Below are 23,023 nucleotides of genomic sequence, written 5' to 3'. Positions count from 1 at the left end.
TAGCAAGTGAAACATCTGGCCACATCTTTTCAGTTTTCTATCTAAGCTATCTTTATAAACTGTTACAGTGATTTTTGATCTCTTTCAGGCTGGGACATTCCACACCAAAATACTGTATGCTATCTCTCACTTTATTCTCATTCAACCTTGAAGTCTCCAATCCCAGTACCTAGAAGGTAGCTGAACCTCTTTATCTGCAAGAACATAGATTTTCTACAGCCAAGTCCCTATTAATTGCTCAATCCTAACTGCAATAGAACCTCTCAAAACAGGATATTTTGATAGAAAATGCAATGCTTTGAGAACAGCACTGTTACTTCCTATTAGAAATTGTGCTTAACATCAGTAAAGTTTATAACACCAGCATAAGTTCAAAACTAGCAACGTTAGAATGAGTGCACTCCATCCTCGTACATTTGCTTTGGGAAGTTTAAGTAACTTCCTTGAAAACACACGCTCTGAACAATCACTAAAGTTAAAGATTTTGTGGAAGACAGTATCTAGTTTAATTTTTCAATTTTTGTAACGTCTTATTTTAAAATTGTTTCAACAATCTTTCAGCCTTCCTCTTTGGCTTTTAAGAGAACTGAGGGAGCATCCTGACAGTAATATGGAAAAAAAAGCAGACGTGTAAGGAAAACAATATAAAGTTAATAATAGCTGAGCAGAATTTGTAGGAAATGAAGAAATAGTTTTACGATCACATGTTAAAGGAAGTGAAGACATACATTGTTTGTTAGTCTGTTGCCTTTGCCCTGTACATTATTACTGGAGACTTAAGAATATAATCCTTTAAAGATAGGTCATTGTACCTTGCAGGCAAAAACATCAAAAACATTTGCATCAGCTTGGTTCTGTTCTTGAAGCTGTATATTTTTCCTCATTAACTCCATTTCTTCAAATAATGTTTGACTCGCCAGACTCTGGTTGTAATCTTACTCCTGCAAGATCCACTTGAAATAGTTAGATAGCAAAGGACAACAGTATTTGACTTGTGGATTTTAGTGCTTTGAACATTCTGCCCAATTGGTTTCCTTTGTCTATTTCCAAATATCATTCTCCCAGTGATTTAGAGTCATAGAAAACTACAACACAGAAACAGGCCCTTTGGCCCATCCAGTCCATGCCAAACCATTTAACAGCCTGGTCCCATCGACCTGCTGTTGGACCATTGCAGTCCATATGCCTCCCATCCATGTACCTATCCAAAGTCTTTTTGAACATTGAAATCAAAATCACATCCACCACTTGCGACCCATCCTTTTCCATAATTACCATGAAACTAATGGCTTTATGATCAGTAGATGCGAAGTGTTCCCCTACAAAAACACCTGTCTCACTCCCTAATTTATCCAATTTCCATTTAAATGTTGCTTTTGAATTTTTTCCACCAGACAATTAGTTCTAGGTAACCCTGTTTGAAAGTAAAATTTTTCCTTTTGTCCTATTTCTTCTCCTTTATCATCTCTGGTGTTACGAACCCCGTAACTGGGTGTCTTACCAGCAAAGATAGAAGTGTCCGTTGGAGTCTGGTGATACTATTTTCAACAATATTTATAAGCAAAAATATACAAAATAATATCAATGTGAATATACAGAGAATATACGTTAGCAATACTAAACCTAAAAGTGCGGGTATAATAATAATCACTAATGAAACAAGCTCTATCGTTGTCTAGGGGATAATGAATTGTCAGATGGAAATATAAAGTTCAGTTCAGTTCATGCAGGCTGCGGTAGTTGTTTGTCAATGTGTTGCAATTGTTGAAGAGAGAGAGAGAGAGAGAGAGAGAGAGAGAGAGAACGTGCGAACAATAACAGCTATTATCTTGCCAACCTTCCTTTACGATCTTGATCCGTTGATGCGTTGTTGTTGTGTCCATTCACTTATGACCCCTCCATCCTTTAGCTAGACCGTTCTTCCGTGGTGGACTCGTCACCCAGGCAAGGGTGGACACACACACAAGCCCCCACCGGTCTTGCTACAAAACACTGTGAGTTAAAATTTGCTGACCCTTCATTCGGTCTCCGGTCTCCCACCCTGTCTCGTGGGGGTTCTGATGCTCACTAGAGTTTCTCCTGGTGCGTCTGAGGGGTGTTACCCCAGACCTTACTTTTATCTCCACTCACGGGGTCTCAGGTGTCAATCAGGTTAGGGTGATGTAACCCATCAAACCAGCCCACTCTGGTTGCCCCCTGAGGGGTTTCAATGAATAGAACAGTACCAAGTACACAATCCTTCTCCAAAAGACAATAGCAGTAATCAATGGTTCCGTTCCTTTTTTGTTAGGAGGAGACATTCCACCTTAGCTGTGCCTCTCTCTCATTAACTTTCATGAGCTGTTATCAATAACAACTTCACTGGCAGAGTCCCTTTTGTCACTCTTACTTCCTTGATAACAGCATTGAAATAGTAGCGATTTGCGATTCTCCAAAAGGTGGGGGGGGGGGGGGCATTGGCGACTCTGCACCCTTCTGCCCATCAGAGTTGTTCATCATTCGTAACACTGGTAATGGTCTCCCTGCTAGTGGGGCACTAATTTTCCCTATTTACTCTATCAAATTCTTCATAATTTTAATAAAGCTCCCCTTAAGGATAAGGCGAGGGAACACACACCAGTCCTCAGGAGCGGAGAGAGTGAGCAATGTCAAGTTCCTGGGTGTCAACATCTCTGAGGATCTATCTTGGACCCAATATATTGATGCAGCTACAAAGAAGGCACGACAGCAGCGATATTTCATTAGGTGTTTAAGGAGATTTTGTATGTTTCCAAAGGCACTCGCAAGTTTCTACAGATGTACCGTTGTGAGCTTTCTAATTGGCTGTATCATCATCTGGTTATATGGAGGGGGGGTGTGAGGGACTACTGCACAATTTTGAAAGAAGCTCCATGGATATTAGCCTCTGTTGCATTCAGCATATTGTAGTGGTTAGCGCAGCACTTTACAGTGCTAGTGACCCGTGTTCAGTTCCTGCCACTGCCTGTAAGGAGTTTGTACATTCTCCCCGTGAGCTCATGGGTTTCCTCCGGGTGCTCTGGTTTCCTCCCATAGTCTTAAGTGGTAAGTTAAAAAATATTGTACTCCTAAGAGTTTACCTATTAAGTTAAATTCCATCTTTGATCAATATCACAATGCATTTTTAAAACACATTCCATTGCAAACTAAATTACTAATGGTCTGAAACTGTTACTTCAGATTTGAAGGATCTAAATCTGAAATGCTCACCTCTCAATGGATGTTTACAGTAACAATTAATTCTGCTTTGATTTTGACTAAAAAGAAATTAGTATGGGAAATGTGGCATAAGCCGTATGAGCTACTTTTTGACCATTGCAGTTCTGATTCTATTTTAAATGCGGATTGTTCGTTGAAATTAAATTGAAGAAGAAGTCTCAACTGTGGTATAGTTTTGTGTTTTTCAAGATTCAAAAACTTTATTGTCATTCCAACCAAACATCAGCTCTGCAGGGCAGAGTGAGACAGCGTTTCCCATGGGCAAGTACAGAAAAGCTGTGAAGCAACCTGTTATAGTGTTCCCTCTAATTTCATTTCACAGCTGAGCAGACCAACCATTCCCTGAGCCGGGAATTTTTACACCGCCTGAAAACTGTGTAGCACTTTAAATGGTTTTGTTTGTAATATGCAAACACTGAATATTTAGACTGAAAATTGAAACAAAAACACATACTTTTGATTTTATTTGCTAATTGAAAGGTATGATGAAATACAGTACAACAAAAAACTTTCACGTTTCGTAAAAACTTTTTTCTGGTCTGTCTTTTTTCCACCTGCGTGGCAACGAAGGCTGTGTGCAGAGGAGCATTTCAGTTACTGTGTGGCTTAGAGGGAACCACGCTGTTGTGGTGTCTGCTTCTTTAAAAATGGAACTCTAATTTCTGAAAGTAATATTATGAAGAATATTCACAGATTTTGCTGCATCAAACCAAATTAGTTGATGGCTAAAAAGTATGTAACTAAAACGTCTGAGGTTGGCTATAACTTAATTCCTACTATTATAGAAAACTATTTACTTAGTAGGGTATATGAAAGGGACCTTGGGATCAGAATAACAGCAGTTTCATGACGTTCATTAAGATGTATTCAGAATTTAGCTTTTAACAATTTTAAAGGTTATAGACTTAATTTTTATGAAATCCTCTAGATTAAAGTGCAAAATGTCTTATTGAAGCATGTGCTGATGTTGTATAAACGTGCAAAAGGAGCTGCAACAATTAAGGAAGAAAAATAATGTGTGGAAAGTTTTTCCAGATTTCCCATCCCTGGACTGAAATGTATTGCAGTCTGTTCCGATTTAAAAAGAAAACTGTAAAGCAAAGTTTATTTTTAAAAAGTGCAATGTTGGTATAAATATCAGCTCAGCAATGCAATAAAATTGCTCATCTTATAGTGAGACAGAAAATGGCATTCAGCTCATCGAGTTCTTTTTGGTTCCCACTGATAGCATTTCCTCTGTTCTTATTCCCCTGTCTCCCTGCAACTTACTCTCTAAAATGTCCATCAACTCCCCTTTTCACTGTTTTTTTGCGATAAATCTAAACTGAGGAGTACTTTGTATTTGACAGTTGCCCTACCAGCGTGTCTTTGGGATGTGGGAGAGAAGTGCACCTAATAGAAAACAGCCTGTCACAGAGAGATCACGCAAACTTTGCACAAAGTCAAGTCCTTGGAGACATGGAAAGTGGCACTAACTCTTATGTTATTGTGCCACCCTATAAACTCAGGATTTTTATTTAAACTGCCTTGTTGCTTTTTAACCTAATTCCTTGGTGTCTTCTTGTTCTTCTTCTTCATGTGCCTTGCGCATTACACACTTGGGCGATCACAGCTCTCCACATCGAACGATCCCTCGCAGCGCCAATGTTATCTCGCACACTTAAATTTGTTAGTTCTTTCATGTCCATATATTTTCTTTTTTGCCTTCCTCTTCTGTGTCTCCCAGGCATACGGCTTTGTAATGTAAGACATTCTATTTCTCCCTTTTTGATGACATGGTCCAAGAAATTAACTTTCCTCTCATTTAATGTTCTTATTGAAGATCGTTTTGTATGGGCACGTTGGAGTACTGTCTCATTAGTTACACTATCTCTATGATATTTTCAGCATTCTTCTAAGAAACCACATTTCTGTTGCTTCTGCGTTTCTTTGGAGTTTTGGTGTTGTAGTCCATGTTTCAGAAGCATACAGCAAGATTGACCAGATGTAACATTTTAGTAGCCTAAGCCTTGTTGTCATAGAAACTTTGGTGTAGTAAGCCAAAAGTCACTGGTAATGAAATAACTTCAATTTTATTTCTTATGCAAGTTTTAAGTTCCTGAAGATTGAAGGCAGGAGACTGGGGCTGAGACAAAAATTGGATCAGCCATGATGAAATGGTGGAGCAGACCAAATAGGCCAAATGGCCTAAATCTACTCCTTTATCTTATGGCCTTAAGATTTGGTCAGTAGACATTTGATTCTCACATAAAGTTCCCAGGGTCATGCCTGTTCTGACAAGTTTATGAAGCTGTAACCAGCCGGAAACCCAAACCTTCTAATAATTACTTCATGGGTGATGCAGTGGTTAGCACAATACTTTACAGTACCAGTGATCCAGGTTCAGTCCCTGTCACTGCCTGTAAGGAGTTTGTACATTCTCCCCATGACAACATGGTGTTCCTGTTTCCTCCTCCAGTCCAAAGACATACGGATTGATAACTTTATTGGTCATAATTGTGATTAGGCTAGTGTTAAATCGGGAGATTGTTGGGTGGAACGGCTCAAAGGTCTGGAAAGGCCTACTCCACGTTGTATCTCAATAAAATAAAATTAAATCAATCGCATATATTTTACATGATGGTGTCAGCTTATTGGCACACCCATGGTTCATAATTTGGTGTTTAAAAATATTTGTAACACACAAAATGCTGGCGAAAATGCAGTGCTTCTCGCTATAGATGCTGCCTGGCCCACTGCATTCCACCAGCATTTTGTGTCTGTTGCTTGAATTTCCAGCATCTGCAGATTTCCTCATGTTTGCTTTAAAAATGTTTTCTGAGTTTTTTCAGATGCACGGCTAAAGATTCCTTTGAATGAAGGTGCTTTGTGCTGCATTTGCTGACTATGCCTCAGTGAGCTTCTGTATTCGAGTCTGCTGCTTAGGGAAAGACCGCACAGGAATAAAGTACCAGCATTTCTTAAACACATTTACTGACTGTCTACAATCCCATTCATTTCTGTTTTGCCATAGTGACTGCATCAGGCAAAAGAATGCAGTCATATTAAGCTCATTGACACTGCATGTTTTTGCTATGTACAATCTTGCTTTTCCTTCTTTTGTCACTTCCGGATTCATGATACTTATCATGATAAACAGTGAGAAAGAGAGAGGAGTGCTGGTAATATTGCAGAAATGGTCATCTGTTGGAGAGCTAATGTGAGTGGGAAGATGCTTGAGTTCAGTACTTCTAACCTTGCCAAGGCTGAGGGCCGTGGGTTCCCACTGGATTTGTTTGTTAGTATGCAATTGTTGTTCACTGTAATCTGATGTAACTGTATGTGCTGCATGCTGGCCATCTATCAAATAAAATTTGGCAGCAGAAGCCTGGAAATTGAAGCACAGTGCTCGAAATGTGCCAGCAAATCTTGGCCAGGGTTTCATTTAAAAGCGTAAATAAAGGCAGTGTTAATTGTGGACGTCTACTGTTTCTGTAATTTAATATGGAGTCTGACTCTAAACCAGGACTGAGTGAGGCATTGTGTCGGGTAGCTGTGGAATTCTGTGCACAAGCAGGAATTGGTAGTCGAGACAAACACCAGCAAGAGTCAACTGCGTGAAAAGTCATTGAGCATGAGCAACTCCATAAAATCGAGCTAGTTCACTTCTTGAATGATAAAGATGATTTTATTTATCACTAGGTGACCATTTCTGTTGATTATTTTTAAAATTGTACTAAGAGTCTTGGACTATTGCAGTACAGAAGCTGCCCCTTTGGCCCATCTAGTTCATGCTGAACTGTATTTCCGCCTTGCCCCATTGACATGCATCTGCACCCTAGCCCTCCATACCCCTCCCAACCATGTACTCAACCGACCTTTACTTAAATTTTACAAACAAACCCTACATACACTACTTCTGCTGGAAGCTTGTCGCACTCTCATACTTCAATCTGAGTGAAGTTTCCCTGCGGGTTCCTTTAAAATATTTCATCTCTCTCCCCTAACCTATGACCTCTAGTTCTAGTCTCATCCAACCTCAGTGCAAAAAACCAACTTACATTTACCCTATGTATACCTCACATAATTTTGTATACCTCTATCAAATCTCCACTTATCTTCCTACACTCTGGGGAATAAAGTCCTAACTTAATGAATCTTTTCCTATCATTCAAATGTTCAAATCCCAAGAACAACCTTGTAAACTGTCGCTGTACTCTTTAAATCTTATTGGTCTCTCTCCTGTAGGTAGATAACCAGAACTGGACACAATACTTTAAATTCGGTCTCACCAGCATGTTATACAGTACAACTTCAACATAATCTTGCAGCTTCTGTGCTCAGTATTCTAATTTATGAAGGTCAATGTGCCAAAAGTTCTCTTTACAACCTGGTCTACCAGTGATGCCATTTTCAAGGAATTATGTAACTGTATTTCTAGATCCCTTTGTTCCAGTGCACTCTTCAGTGTCCTACCGTTTACTCTATGTCTTATACCGGTTGTCCTCGCAAAGCACAAAACCTCACACTGCCTGCATTAAATTCCACCTGTTATTTTTCAACCCCTTTTTCTGCTTGGTCCTGATTCCACTGCAGTCTTTGATAACCTTCTTTGCTGTCTACTTTGTGCCCAGTCTTAGTTTTATCTGCATATTTGCTGATCCAGTTCACCAGATTATCATCTAATTCATTATTATGGATGATCAACAACAGACCCAGCATCGGCCCCTGCAGTACACCACTAGTCACAGGACTTCAGTCAGAGGGCGTCCATCTTCTGCTTCTCACAGAACCACACTTCTGCTTCTCCCACAAAGCTAATGTTGAATCCAATATACTGTCTCACCCTGAATGCCAAGCAACTTCTAGACAAGCCTCCCACGTGGGACTTTGTCAAAGGCCTTGTAAAGTCCACTGCCTTTCCTTCATCAACTTTCCTGGTAACCTCCTTGAAAGACTCTGTAAGATTGGCTAGATACAGCCTACCACACACAAAGCCATGCTGACTATCCCTAAATAGTCCCTGTCTATCCAATTACCTGTACTGTATATCCATCCCTTAGAATACCTTCCAATAACTTGCCCTCTGCTGATATCTGGTACACCTGCTTATAATTCTGTCAGTTTAAAAAATCTTACACCAGTGGTTCCCAGCCTGGTGTCTGCAGACTCCTTGGTTAATAGTCAGGCTCCACAGCATAAAACAGTTTGGGAAGCCCTGTCTTAGAGCCTTTCTTGAATGATGAAACATTAGCTTTCATCCAGTCCTCTTGCAACTCACCCATGGCTAAGGATGTTTTAAATATCTCTTCCAGGGACAATGCAACTCCTGTACTAACCTCCCACAAGGTCCAAGGGGACGTGCTGTCAGCTCCCTGCTGCAGATTTATCCATTCTAATTTGCCTACAGCCAGCATGGAATCTCCTCTTCTGTAATTGGTATACTGCTCATGAACTCACTACTGTTTTGCTTCAGTTTTATAGACTCTGTGTCTGTCTCCTGTGTAAATAAAGATTAAAAAATTCTGTTTATGATCTCCTCCGTCTCTTTCATCTTCATGCATAGATGACCAAGCTGCTCATCAAGTGGACCAATTCTGCCTCTTGCCATCCTTTTGATCTTAAAGTATCAGTAGAAAACCATGGGATTCTGCTTCCCCTTCTCTGCCAGAGCAACCTCATGCCTTATTTTAGCCCTCCTGATGTCCCCTTTAACTGTTCTTTTGCATTTCTTTTCCTCATGCCCCATTTGTTCCTTTCTAAGCACCACCTTCTACTTAACCAGGGCTCAGTACCCCTAGAAAACAAAGCCCCCTTAAAGCTATTGGCCTGGCCTTTAACCCTAATAGGAACATACAAGTGCTGCTCTCAAAATTTCACTTTTGAAGGCCTCCCACTTGCACATCCCTTTGACAATCTATCCCAATCCACACCTGCCTGCTCCTTTGATCCGATTTGGAATTTAACCTGAGAACCAGTTATATCCTTCACCATAATTATCTTGAAACTAATTGAATTAGGAAGACTAGATCCAAAATGTTCCTCTACACACACACTTCTGCCACTTGCCCTGTCTTGTTCCTGATAGCTATCAAGTCCGAATACATTGGCTACATTTTTCTGCCGTGACTCCTGTTTTGTATTAAAATGCAAATAAACGGCACTGCAAAGGGATAGAATACATTTGCCTTTAATTAGGCACCTGGATAGTTTCTATCAGACTTGCCAGAAGAGGGAATGGGAGTTTTGACTCTTGTCCAAAGTAGATGAGAGATTGTTAAGATTAATAGTTGAGTTCCTACCTTCCAAGAGTCAAAGATACAGGGGAAAAGTAACTTCTGCTACTTCATAGTCCTAGAAGGATGTATGGTAGACCAGAGACAAAAAAAAACTTTGGAAGGAATAGAAAATTTGATGGGTAAATACCTCTTCATTTTACTTTTTTCTTTGTATATCTTATGCCCAAAAAGCAATGGGCTGTGCAGGGTTTCAACCCAAAACAACCACAGTTCCTTTTTCCTAACAAATGCTGCTCGACCCATTGAATACCTCCAGCAGTATGTTTGTTGCGCCTGACTGCCTCTTCTGTCTTCTGTACTTGCTGCTTGTTACACTGCTGGTGTTTAGGGCAGCAATAGAGGTCCTACGTCTCTGACAGTGTTCAGGGCTTCCTTCGTTGTGTCAGTAGCTCGGTTTTCACTGCTGCCAATCTTGCAAGTTCTGGGTGGAGATTCGGGAATATCGTTGCACTCAGATTTGGAAGGATCCTTCATTGCTGTTTCCATAACAATTTTTCTCACCAGTCAGAGTTGTTAGCCCTGAGCTGAACCGTCTGAACCTGTAGGACTGGTGGACCACTTTTAGTCTGGCCTCTACCCTTTGACCTGTTTGGCATGAGTGACCCTACCAAGAGCTAAAGCATAAAGCCTTGACTGCAGCCAACACAGCTCTCTGGGTCATTGAGGCACACAAGCCTCCAAACCCTATGATGCAGTTGTGGTTCTTTTAGAGGTGTGTTTCCTATGCAGTTAATTTGCCTAGTCAGCATCAATATTGAAATATTCATCATTCTGCAATAGGTAACTGACAATTCTGGAGACAAATGTACTTTAAAAGAGCCTGTGGTGAGAAACTAATTAGTTCAATTATAGGTATATAGCAAAATGTTCCACTGATGATTTTGTTTTTGTTATTAGATGAATCCAATCCAACCCAATTGGGGAAGAAATGAAATGTGCATCTAGTTTGAAACTGGAGAGCAAAGAATGATTAACAAAAAAGAATTGGCTCATTATCAAACTTGCAATTTTCCTGTTTAAGTTATCTTGTTTGTTTCTAGCAACATTTTCCTTATTCATGCTGAAGCTTGTCAGACTTCATTTGGTTACCAACTAGCAACTGTCTCAAGAACGAATCCCTAGAGCAGCACAGTGGCACAGCTAGCCGAACTGTAATGCATGGGGTTCAATCTGACATCAGGGGCTGTTTGCAGTTCTCCCTTTAACCACCTGAGTCTTGTCCAGGTGTTCTGGTTTTCTCTCATATCCAAAATGTCCAGGGTGTAGGTTAGTTGTCTGCTGCAAGTGCTGGTGAGTGGTAGAATCTGGGGTTAGTTGATGTTAATGTGGGGCAATAAAATAGGGTTAGGGTAAGGTAGAATTAATAATCATTGGTCAGTGCAGACTTGATGAGGTAAAGAGTTTGTATGAATTCTGTACCTCTCCATAATTCTAACTGAAGTGTAGATTTGTATAGGTTGAACTATTTATCTAGCTTCAACTCATGTGCCCCTTCTCCATGCAGTTGGTATCCTGGTTTCTTCTCAGTCTTGCCTTGGGATTGATCACAAAGGTATTGTTGCATTCTCCAGACAAACTGATTTGGGGGCAAAACTTTGAATTTGAGTAAAATGTATGTGGTTTTATATATAGTTTTATGAAGACACTGAAGAAAAGCTACCTTTCAGAGAAATCCTTGTATTTTCAGAGTTCAAAGTACATTTATTATCAAAGCATGTGAAGTCCCACTGGTTTCCTTGGCTGTGTAATTCTAGGGAATACACACTCCAGTCCCACCAAACCCGTGAGAACGAGACGGCTCTCCCACCCCAATCCCCAGTTCGTGTGGATACTGTGTAATTTGCAACCCTGTTACAACTCAGTGCCAAGAAATAACAGGCAGTACACTGCGTACAATTAAAATAATTATATTTATGAATCTTAACTAAAAGGTTAGTTGGTTGGTAAAGAAAAGAAAGAAAAAAGACAAGAAGGGCCCATTATAATTAAACAGTCAAATGTGTACAAGTTGGAGCTCAACTCTTCCAAAAGTCACACATATTGGACGACCCTCAGTAGACCCCGGCACCTGGCTCCATCGAATCACGGTCCCCCACCGGGTCGAATCCTACAACTGGTTCTCTCCAGTGTCTTTCTCCATCTCCTGCTGAACCAAAAAAAACTGAAACCGATCTTGGTGTCCCTCACAAAACCTCCAAGTTCCACTACCCTAATTAGTGACACACATTCTGCAGCATCCCTTAACTTCAACAATAACCCGAACAGGCTGAAAGCAGAACAGGCTGCTCTTACAGAGCAAAACCCATAGCATAGCAATGAAGATGTGAACTGGGATATTCCACATGTATACACGATACAGCCTTGAGATTCATCTCCTTGCAGGCAGCCACAAATCAAAGAAACCCAAAAGAACCCATTTAAAAGAAGGTCAAACGCGCAATGTACAGAAAGGAAAAAGCAAGTTGTGCAAACAATAACTGTAACAAGTAGGCAGAACAAAAGTGAGTCCACAGACACAAAGCCTGGAGCAGGCAGATCAGGCCTCAGCCTCAGTTTGGTACAGAGTCGAGTAAACTGTGGAGCCCTCAGACTTGGAGTATGGAGCAGGCCACAGCCTTTGAGGACCGATGATGCATGTTTACTGATGGGTTTTGCATGAAGGCCTTTCCGGCTTGGCTTGTGACTTGTTCAATATCTGCACAGCAGCAAGGTTTCTGTGCTGCTGAATTGTTTCCCTTGCAAAGACGCTGATGTCTCTTTTGGTGACCACTGACCTATTCAGATTGGTTGTAAAAATAGACAAGAGGTATAAGAGTACTTAAATGGTATTTGGTAACATTTATACTTCTTAAACATTTAATGTTTTGTTCCACAGGAGAAGCTGGTGCAAATATTATTGATGTTGCTAAGGAAGCACGCAAGAGATTTCTGGGCCCACTGCATCCTTCCTTTAACATGGTGAAGATTATCCGTAGCCGACTTTACCGGGGGCTTCCAGACAATGCGCATCAGCTAGCAACAGGCCGACTGGGCATTTCTTTGACCCGTGTGTCTGATGGAGAGAATGTATTGGTGACCGAGTTCAACAATAAAGAGGAGCTTGTGCAGGTAAATTAAAATTATTTGGTTGTTTTTCTTCTGCAGTGTCGAGTTGAATGTGAAAGTTTCAAATCACTGGGAACCTCACCTTTGGAAATCCCATTGATTCATATGAATGGCAAATTATTTTTGCTATTTGTGATTTGTATTGATAATCATGATTCTTTATTGGGGATGGGGAATTTTTTAAAAATGAAAAACAGATACAAACAAGGGCAGCATCTTCAATGGGTTGAAGTCATTTTAAGTCTGGCCTGAAATTGATCTGTTGTTTTGGCCACTACTTGGAATTGTGGAATTGTGCTTTTACAACTCACAAGACAAACTTGGCTGATTTCCAGCTCAAGTTCATTGTCTTTTAGCTGTGTACATGTACAAAGCCAAATGGAACAACGTTCTTCTGAACCAAGGTTCACAACAGAATACATGGAACTCGCACACAAAACAGAAAGTGGTATCACCACAAATAAGTTAACAAATAATAAAATATAGTCCAGAAGATTGACATTTACCACAAGGTGCATTTATGATACAAGGTTAAAAAGTAAACAGTATAACACTTGTTCTTCATACGTGATGAGACCTGGCTGGTGACAGGGAGTTCAGTAGACTCAAACTTGGGGAAGAAGCTGTTTTCCATTCTAAGAGCTCTGGCCTTAATGCTACAGTACCTCCTACCTGATGGTAGGGGGTCAAAGAGATTGTGGTATGGATGAGAGGGATCTTTGACAATGCTAAGGGTTCTGCATATGCAGCACTCCTGATATATATCTCCGATGGGTGGAAGTGAGACCCAAGATGACGTTCTCAGCAGTCCTTGCAATCTCTAGTTGGGTCTTGTGGTCAAATGCATTGCAATTACCGTACCAGATTTCCACCCAATCGCTAAATAACATTTTCTTTTGCAATGTAATAATTGTGGTTTCTTAATCTGTTTATGTGCTAAGAATGTTTTGTATTATGTCATGCAGTCATGGGGTTTTCTAATTGTTACCGTGGATGATTGTAGCAAGCCATAACCATAAGGCATGCTGGAATCCATTGTAAAACACAGAACAGACATTACAGCAAGCATTTTGCATTCTATGAAACACCACAAATGTTAGTAAATAAAGAAAAAATATATATTATTTGAGGGAGACATTTTACTAAAGATACCCCTAAAACTTTCTGTTCTTTCAAAAAAAATCTTAAACGATCTATTAATAAGTACATTACATAAAATCATATGTATCGAAGATTTCTGTACTCTAATGATGCTCTTGGAAATCAATTAATAATTTAAGTTTAATGTAAAGTATGTCAGAGTTTCAGTTATTTGAAAAAGAAAAACTGATCAGCTATCCTGATGTGCTTGGTATTAGAATATGTAATATTGTGGTGCAACTTTGTACCTTTCTTAAGAAAACAATCTAAAAATCCTGCAGACACTGGAAATCTTAAATTAAATCAGTAAGTGTGGGAAATACTTGGGCAAGGCATCATCTGTGGAAGGAGAAAGAAGCAATGAAGGATTTTTGGCCTGACATATTTACTCTACTTTTTTTTCCACAAACATTGCCTGAACTATTGAGTGTTTTCAATATTTCTGGGTTACTTCAAGTTTAATGTGCTTAAGATGTGAGGTATAGCAGGGTTCTGTTCTTGTGAACTATTTTTTATCCGATCAGTTGGAAAAAAAAAGTCAGAAAGATGGCAGAGAACTGAACTCTCACACAGTGGAAGGTGCCTACACCCCTGCAACAGTGGGCAAATCCATATTGCCAGTCATCAGGCTGCACATGAGTGAGGGGCTTGTAATCTGGGGAACACCCTGTAGATGGAGAATGTGTATGAATAGAGTTTTTCATGGGTTGTAGCACTATCTGTTTGTAAAAATACTGTCATAGTAATAAATGGGTGATAATTGGGGGAAAATAACAGAGCAAAGTCTATTGCATATTCTTCAATATGATTTCCTCAAAAATCAATTGTATAATTGCAAATAGTGGCCAAGACAAATCAATTCCAGTCCAAACAATCAGACCCCAACACTTGTAATTTTTCTCTCAAAAACCTGGTTCCCTTAATGAAAAGGAACAATTTATGGCCTGGACTCTGTACTGCTGAAGATACACCCATGTTATCATTTTCCCTCAATTTCCAATCGGGGTGATTTCCAGTAAGAGCTCGTTATTGTTACATTTTAGTCATAAGTTATATTGTTGATGGCTCATGAGAAATATCTTTTTTATTTGCAGGCCTGCATATGCAGTACATTTATTCCTGTGTACTGTGGACTAATACCACCAACATTGCAAGGCGTGGTAAGTTGAACTGTGTCCGGAGATTTGAAAAGAATTTTATCTGTACTATGATTGAGAGCATGAGTAATATTTCCAAATGTCAAAACTATCTTCTTGGGTCCTTAGCTCCCTGTGGAGCATAGGCCATTGATGACCTCCCATTTCCATTGTACAAAGTTGAGAGTATAGTTGGAGTTCATCAATGTTTCTGTAATCTATTGTACCCACTGGATAGGCATTGGCCTATACAACTTCACCAGAGCCCTGATGGCCAGACTTACCTGTTTCCATCTCTCACGATGGGGGATGTAGGGTTGGACTTTGAGAGGCAACTGTCAAGTTACAGAAAATCCAAACCTTGTTGGGGTTTGTTTGCCTCCATTTTCCAGATAATGGACATTTTGAATGATCACCGTTATACGAAGTTTCATTTCTTTAAAAATTCCCTCTTTTCCGTCTGTCTTCTTTTTCCCCCATCTTGCTCTGCAAGCAATTTGCTCTTTCCATTATTCTTTAGTGTACATACAAGGGATCTTTCAAATGTTCATCTTTATGAAAACCTAGAGTGATTCTTCAAGTCACAGAAAGCATCCCAATCCTGTTGTTAACTAATGAGCATACGTTCCTTCAAATGCAATCCTTTCCTAATTTAGACATCCTGTGACTAACTCTGATATTCTGCTTGAGGTCAGTCAGCTTGCAGCAGACTGGCGATTGATCCTAGCTTCGTATAGATCAGTTACTTGGTGTCTTCAACAAAATCCTTGTCAAAGTACTCAAAGTTGTCTAGGCTCCTGATTCACACACAAAATGCTGGTGGAATGCAGCAGGCCAGGCAGCATCTATAGGAAGAAGTACAGTCGACGTTTTGGACCGAGATGCCGACTGTACTTCTCCCGATAGACGCTGCCTAGCCTGCTGCGTTCCACCAGCATTTTGTGTGTGTTGCTTGAATTTCCAGCATCTGCAGGTTTCCTCGTGTTTAGGCTCCTGATTCCATGCACTGCATTAATGGGATCTGGTAGTTTTTTTAAAAAGGAAATGCTAACATTTTTGTTTCTATGTGATTTACCAAATAAATCAACTAGATCATTATGAAAGATAATGTCATTTTTGGCTGAAAATAGATTCAGTGCAAGTTGAGTTTCCATGACCTTCTGTGCTGTCAGCGGGTCCTGCCCACAAAGTTGGCTGTTTTCCTAGAGTGTATTAATCACCATGGTGAGACTGATAAATGCACTTATTTACACTTCATAATACAGCTTCTTAAGCTTAATCTTTAATTGGGTTCAAAGATACTAATGGGTATGTCATAAATGATTATGAATAAGTTTTAGTTTAAAATTATGACTATATTCTCTAATAGTTCCATCTGGTCATTAGGTTCTTGTAGATGATGGCTTAGAGACCAGTGATTAACCCATTTTCAGCTGCATTAACTACATCAGCTTGCTGTTCATATTTTTAAAGTAAACTTTAGACTTTAAAAAATGTTTATAGCTGACATTATGCAGCTATGACATTATGCATAGTTTTAACAGAAACTGAGGAAATCTCTTCTCAAAATTCATACAAATTTGGATGCATCCAAAGTGGAACCAAGTCTTCTGAAGATCACCTTTAACATGTATCTGTCATTCATATGATTAAAATAGTCATTTATCCTTTTCGGGAAGAAGAAGGCTATTGTCATTAATGACTAGTCTGAGCGTGCTTTATTTGATCTTCTAGGACAGATCTTCCAACGATGAATGCACCAGCATAGGCTTCACTGCTATCAAGCCATTGGGAGCACACTGTTTCTTCCACATTCCTTTGATTATTCTGAGAGGATAACATGTAGTCAATTGGCCCTTTGTATCTGGTTCAGCTGTAGAACATCCTTGGCTTGCCAGCTGTTAGACATGGGTCATTCACCTCTCCATTAGCCCCCACACATCGTCCTTCTCACACCCTGCAATTGCTTCGCAGTGGGACATCCTAAAGTAGAGTGTCACCCAATACTTCCATGAACTGCAGTGTTGTGTCTAACTATTTAAACTAGTAATCAAATGCCTAACTAAACTAACCCCTTCTGCCTACACAATGTCTATATCCATCCATTCTCTGAACATTCATATCTCTATCCAGGAGCCGCTTCAATGCTTCTCCCACCACCTCTAGCAACACATTATACACACCCCCTGCTCTGTATCAGGGTTGGTGGAACCAGTCCCACCACTTCCTCTTTGACCTTGCCTTCTCTCAGCTTAAAGTTGTATCCTTTACTTTTGAACATTTTGACCCTGGGACAAAGATGCTGGCTACCTATCTATGCGTCTCAAAATCTGTAAACTCCTGTCAGGTTAATCCTTATCCTCTGTTGTTCCAAAGCATGCAGCCCAAGATGTCTGATCTCTCTTTATAGCACATGCTCTCTAATCCAGGCAGCATCCTGCAAAACCTGTTCTGCATCCTCTCCAAAGCTTCAATGCCCTTCCTCTGATGGGGCAACTTGTAATGAATTCAATACTTCAGATACAGCCTTACCTGTTTTATAAAGCTTCAACTTAACTTCCCAACCGTTGAATTCACTGCCTCATCTAATAAAAGCAGACTTACTATGGGCTGCCTTTATCATCCAGACCTTAAGATCCCACAATATATCAGTAATGTTGTGACCTGTCATCAACAAGTAACTAAAACTTTATATTTGAATACCACTTGTTTTATTTTAGTTTCTAGGTAGGCTTCTCCCTTTTCAGGGCTTTTGCTCAACACTCTATATGGCCACTGCGACCCTATGGACACTGGCTGTCCTTAGCATTAGCTTGTTGCAGAGGACATCAGCCATCATACAAAGAGGTTTGTGGGAAGCTTGGGCCTAGCTATGCCTCTGCTTCCTGCCCTGTTCATAGTCTCATTCTTGGAGACCCTGTCTCTCAGGAAAGACTAGGAGCTATGGCTCAGATACACTGGTACACTTACTGCTCCTCTCCAGTAACTTTTCCCTTAATGCCCAAGATGATACATTAGTCAAGAGAAACCACTGAAAAATATGGTGCAAAAATTGTAGTTTTGGTTTACATTTTCAGTATGGAAGCTCCTACCAGACCAGACATCCCCTCTAAAGCGGGTTCAGTGTTGTACAGGATTTGCCTGCTGGATCAGCAGGTGGTTGACTGGAATTTAGGGAGCCATGCCCATTCCCCTACTACCCAAAAAGAAAAGTCTTTCGTTACCAGAGTGATTGTGGGACTAAAGTTTAAAGCTGCCTGGACTTTTTAGGGTAGCTTCATATTTTCATTTTATAAATGATAATTTTGTTCCAGCTGCTGCAATTGTTGTAATCTGAAAAAAAAAGTGAACTGAGAGGTACTGAGGCTAGTGGATATAGAAATGTTTTACTCAGCAAAAATGAGCAACAGACACGATTTTGAGACACTCTTCGAAGAAGGTGCCTGCCTGACCCGATATTACATGACATTTTATATGCTAAAGATCAAAGGTAATATGAGGGCAATTCTATAGTTACAATGTATCTACAAAGCTTCCTTTGAATTAACTATAGTTTTCAAACACTTCTTCCTTCGCACTCAAAGTAAATGTTACTCTCCTCTGAGTAGGCCACATTCATATACGTGCAGGCATCTGAGGTCTAATTGTTCTTAGCTGTGTTTTAAATTCAATCTGCAATTCACATTCAAATCTGAAGATTGGTTGCTGGTGAAATTAATATTTGCTATATGCCCTAACAGAAAAATGTGAAGAACCACCAGTTGCATAGTGTTCCTTTTGGTTCCCATTACTGACACCCCCAGTTCAAGTTCATGGTTTTTGGACAGGGGTGCCCAACCTTTTTTGCACCGCGGACCGGTTTAATATTGACAATATTCATGTGGACCGGGTGATGGGGGCGGGGGGCAGAGGGGCGTTGTTAATCGCAACAGGAATATAGGTGATAAGTCAACTGTAAGTCACTTATAAGTGGCTAATACACTCAATTTCATTTCTAAAGGGTTTATCCAACAAATTTAATATTAAACACACATCGTGTATTTTTCTCACATGAATATGGTGATCACTCAATTATACGTCACTTATAAGTCAATAGCATCATAACATTTTAAGTAACATTTGGATATTAAACACAAAGCGCATATTTTCCTGGTATGAACATATAAAGTCATTGCAATACACCAGTATCACTGAATCAGTGGAAGCCCTTGGCTTGTCTCCTTGCAACAAGACGGTCCCATCGAGGGGTGATGGGAGAAAGCAATACTCAAAGGGGGTTCCTTATGTCCAGTCTATTCCGCAATTTAGTTTTCATTGCATTCATTGCAGAAAACTCCACTTCGCAGAGATATGATGTTGGAAATGGAAGCACCATTTTAAGTGCTTTCATGGCTATCTGAGGATATTCAGCCTTGACTTTGATCCAGAATGCCGGCAGAGATGTTATGTCAAACATACTTTTCAGCCCACTGTCATTTGCAAACTCAAGGAGTTGATATTCTTCCTGCGCTGACATGGATGATTCACCAGGAACATTCACAAATGGGTCATGGGCCCATTCCTTTGCACGTCTTGGGTCATTTGCGGTTGGGAAGTAACGCTCAAATTCTGTCGACAACAAAGATAGGTGATTGCGCACCAGCTGTGAGAAGGATGGTGCAGCCTCAGGCTCTCCCAAAATCCCAGCTAATGTTGGGAACATGTCAAATATGCCCCTGTTGACTCCCCATCCCCACAGTTCCAGTTTGGCCTTGAAAGCAGACACTTTATCTGCCAACTTGAAGACAGTTGTCATTCTCCCCTGAAGTGACAAATTGAGATGATTGAGCAAATTGAAGATGTCACAGAGATAAGTGAGTTTTGCTATCCACTCCTTGTCACATGGTGACTCGTTACTGCGTTCCAACAGCTGTGCTTCGATGTCCTCCTCTATGTCATTGATTCTCCTTGAAACTGTGGTAGCTGAAAGAGAAACCTGGGCCATCTTCTTAGCTGCAGCTTCTCCCAACAGTTCATGACACATGTCCTTGGCAGCAGGCAGAATCAATTCTTCACCAACAGTGAAAGGCTTCTTAGCCTTAGCAATACGGCTAGCCACTAAGTACGATGCTCTCGGAGCAGCAACATTTGTTGAGGTGGTGGCTCTCAGCACTTGCTTCTGTTCTGCTTGCTCACGTTTTATTCGCTCACAAAAATCAGCGGGTTTGTCTTTAAGTTCAGGGTGCTTGGACTCAAGGTGCCAAAGCAGTTTTGAGGGCTTCACTGCCTCATTACAGCTTGTCTCCACATATCACACACAGGGGGCTTGGAGCGTGTGAGTCACCGGTCGCATTAAAGCCATATTTTATGTATGACTCATCGTATTTTCTGTTGAAGGAAGCATTCTTTTTTTTTTGCAGTCTCCAGCTCAGCTGTCTGTGCGTTATCATCATCGTTAGGCCTTTTATATCCCTACCACCTCTTCCAAAGAAACTTTCAAGCGACGTTTGTTTTTTCACTCATTGTGTAGTTGTAGGTTAATGACCGACTGATGACCTCACGTGTGTTCAAGTTCAACAGTGGGCATTACAGGGAATGAGGAAAGGTGCAGTTGACTCATATCGTTTCCTCGCGACCTGGTAGCACATGCTTTGTGGCCTGGTACCGGTCTGCGCCCCGGTGATTGGGGACCACTGATCTTAGAAATGACATCTTCAATCGCCCATCTTGTTGAGATTCTCTTGCCAAGTCCCCTTCACTCCATTTACTTGCCCATGGTTGCAGTATTTTGGGAGTAATCAGGCATTCAACAGGCATGAAATGAACCTTGTTGACCCTTGATTTGAACTGGAGTGGAAGATTGCTTTATTTTTCATTACCAAACAAACAACAAGCTAAAAGCAAAATGCTATATAACTGTGCATTGATTCTTCGAAAGTACTTTCTCAGTAAATCCACCGATGACCAACTTTGCATCTCGTTCCAACTTTGAAACCTGGCAGTATTTGCCAAGTTTTCCCCTGTGCCTGTACTCTGTGTGCGATCTTTGCAAAGCAATCAAAGCTGTACTTGCTGCAATGAAATTGAAATCCAGTGTATGCGTAAAATACATGTTGCTTAAAATGTGTATTTAAATACACTAATCTAAGAGAGTGCATATGAATAACTTGTGGAAGCCAAGTCATTGGGTATATTTAAGGCAGAGTTTGATCGATTCTTGATTGGTCAGGGCATGAAGGGATACAGGGAGAAGGCAGGAGATTGGGGCTGAGAGGGAAATGGATCAGCCGTGATGAAATGGCAGAGCAGATTCGATAGGCCAAATGGCCTAATTCTGCTCGTATGTCTTGTGGTCAAATTGGGTAAACCATTTCAACATGGTCAACAACTTGTTTCTTTCAGTGAAACAAATTGCCACAGAGTACTGCACAGGAATGTTACTGAACAAAACTACTTGCTACTCAAAGCTCAGACTTCTCCATTCCACATTCAATCTCGTTCAATGTCACTTGCAGTACACAAGTGTAAAGGAGATCAAAATAATTGTTACTCTGGATTCGACGTAGCACAAAGAGAAAACAATAAAGCACAAAATAAATATAAAATCATAAGATAGCTCATATACATTGGTTGATTATATGCCTACAAAGCAACGCTAGGCACAGGAGTGTCTGTACATTAAATCACTCTGACAGGAAATGATAAAGGTAGTGGCGATGAGGGGCATGGAAGGGTGGGGGAAGGTGGTAATCAGCCTTGCTGCCTGGGGGAAGTAACTGAGTCTGGTGGTTCCGCAGTGGATGCTACGTACCCCCCTCTCCAATGGGAATGAGACAAACAGTTCACGAGCAGCGCGGATAGGATCCTTCATTGTGTTACTGGTCCTTTTCTGGCACCTTTCTGTATGCATGTCCCTGATGCTGGATAGGTTGGTGATGTGTAGTTTTGGCAACCTGTTGTAGAGCCTTCCTGCCCATTGCAGTGTGGCGATGCAGCATGTTAGGATGTGCTCTGCTCTGCAGCTGTAGGACTGTATATGAGTATAGATATGCGGAGTCTCAATTCTCTTCAGCTGCCTCAACATAGAGGGGTTGGTGAGCTTTCCTGGATGTGTAGGATGTGTTCTGGGCTCAGGAGAAGATGTGCACTCCCAGGAGTTTGACATTTCTGTGCATCAACATAAAGAGGCTGCAAGTAGTGCAAGTTCTCTCCAAGTCAGTAACCATCCCCGTTGTGTTGTTGACATTGAGAAAGAGGGTATTTGCCTGGCTATGTTCTTAAGTGAACAACAGACTTGTATTATGGTGCTATTTGTTGTCTTTTTTTTATCATGGTCAGCCTTGCTTGCAGAAAGCAATATTTTTTTCATAGGGTACCATGTCTCCTTCTGTCCTAATGTCTATTTCTCCAGTTTGTCCCCTACATCTTCATTATATCACATTGGAAATCTCCCTGATAAATACTCTTCAGTATGGGTGAACATGTTAGTAGCATTAGTTCTATTTTTCATTTGAAACCGCTAGTCAGAATAAGACTCATTAGGTACAGGTCACTTGCTAGCACTTGTCAATGTGCTTCGGGTACATGAACCTTTATAGCAGCAACATGTGTTTATTCTAAGATTTTAATGTTGACCAACGTCCTAGGGGATCAGCAGTTCAAAGAAGAAAGATCACCATGCAAAAGAATAGAAAACACTGTGAAACAAAGGAAAGTATCCATTGGTGTGAGCAATAATATCAATTGTGTAACTATTATATAAAACTCTGCCTTTGATCAGTAGTATTAAGTACACATTTTAGCAGTGACTGCAAGTGGACTTTGCTTCCTTGAATTTCAATTATTCATTTCTTTATCTCATTATCATTTTGGGTCTTTACATTCTTGTTATCAGATTTGATTACAAAAGCAATGGGGAGAAAATTGGCTGTTAAGCACTTTGGACTTTGGAGGGTGCAGAGATCATGAAATGTGTTTTTCCACTCAATACACAGTGATATTTTTGTGCATTGTGATTTCTGAAACTTATTAGCAAGGGAGGCTCTTCTCAAAATTTCAGGTCTATCTTAATATTTTCTTCCCCCCCCCCACCCCCCCCCCAACACATGTATGTGTCTGGCTGGCTTCTCCATCTGTCTGGCTTCCATT

At 40.5% G+C, this 23,023-nt stretch overlaps 1 protein-coding gene across 1 annotated transcript in view; it reads left to right on the top strand.

Moving 5' to 3' along the window:
* Positions 1-23,023, top strand: part of pnpla2 (patatin-like phospholipase domain containing 2) — an 82,021-nt gene that overhangs the window by 26,477 nt on the left and 32,521 nt on the right. Inside the window, exons 2-3 of the mRNA XM_059975515.1 lie at positions 12,391-12,623; positions 14,855-14,920. Of these exons, the coding sequence (XP_059831498.1) occupies positions 12,391-12,623; positions 14,855-14,920 (299 nt within the window). The remainder of the gene's footprint in view (positions 1-12,390; positions 12,624-14,854; positions 14,921-23,023) is intronic.

The sequence above is a fragment of the Hypanus sabinus genome, chromosome 7 (assembly GCF_030144855.1).
Source record: "Hypanus sabinus isolate sHypSab1 chromosome 7, sHypSab1.hap1, whole genome shotgun sequence".
NCBI classification, from domain to species: Eukaryota; Metazoa; Chordata; class Chondrichthyes; order Myliobatiformes; family Dasyatidae; genus Hypanus; species Hypanus sabinus.
This window is presented reverse-complemented; position numbering and strand designations above follow the sequence as displayed.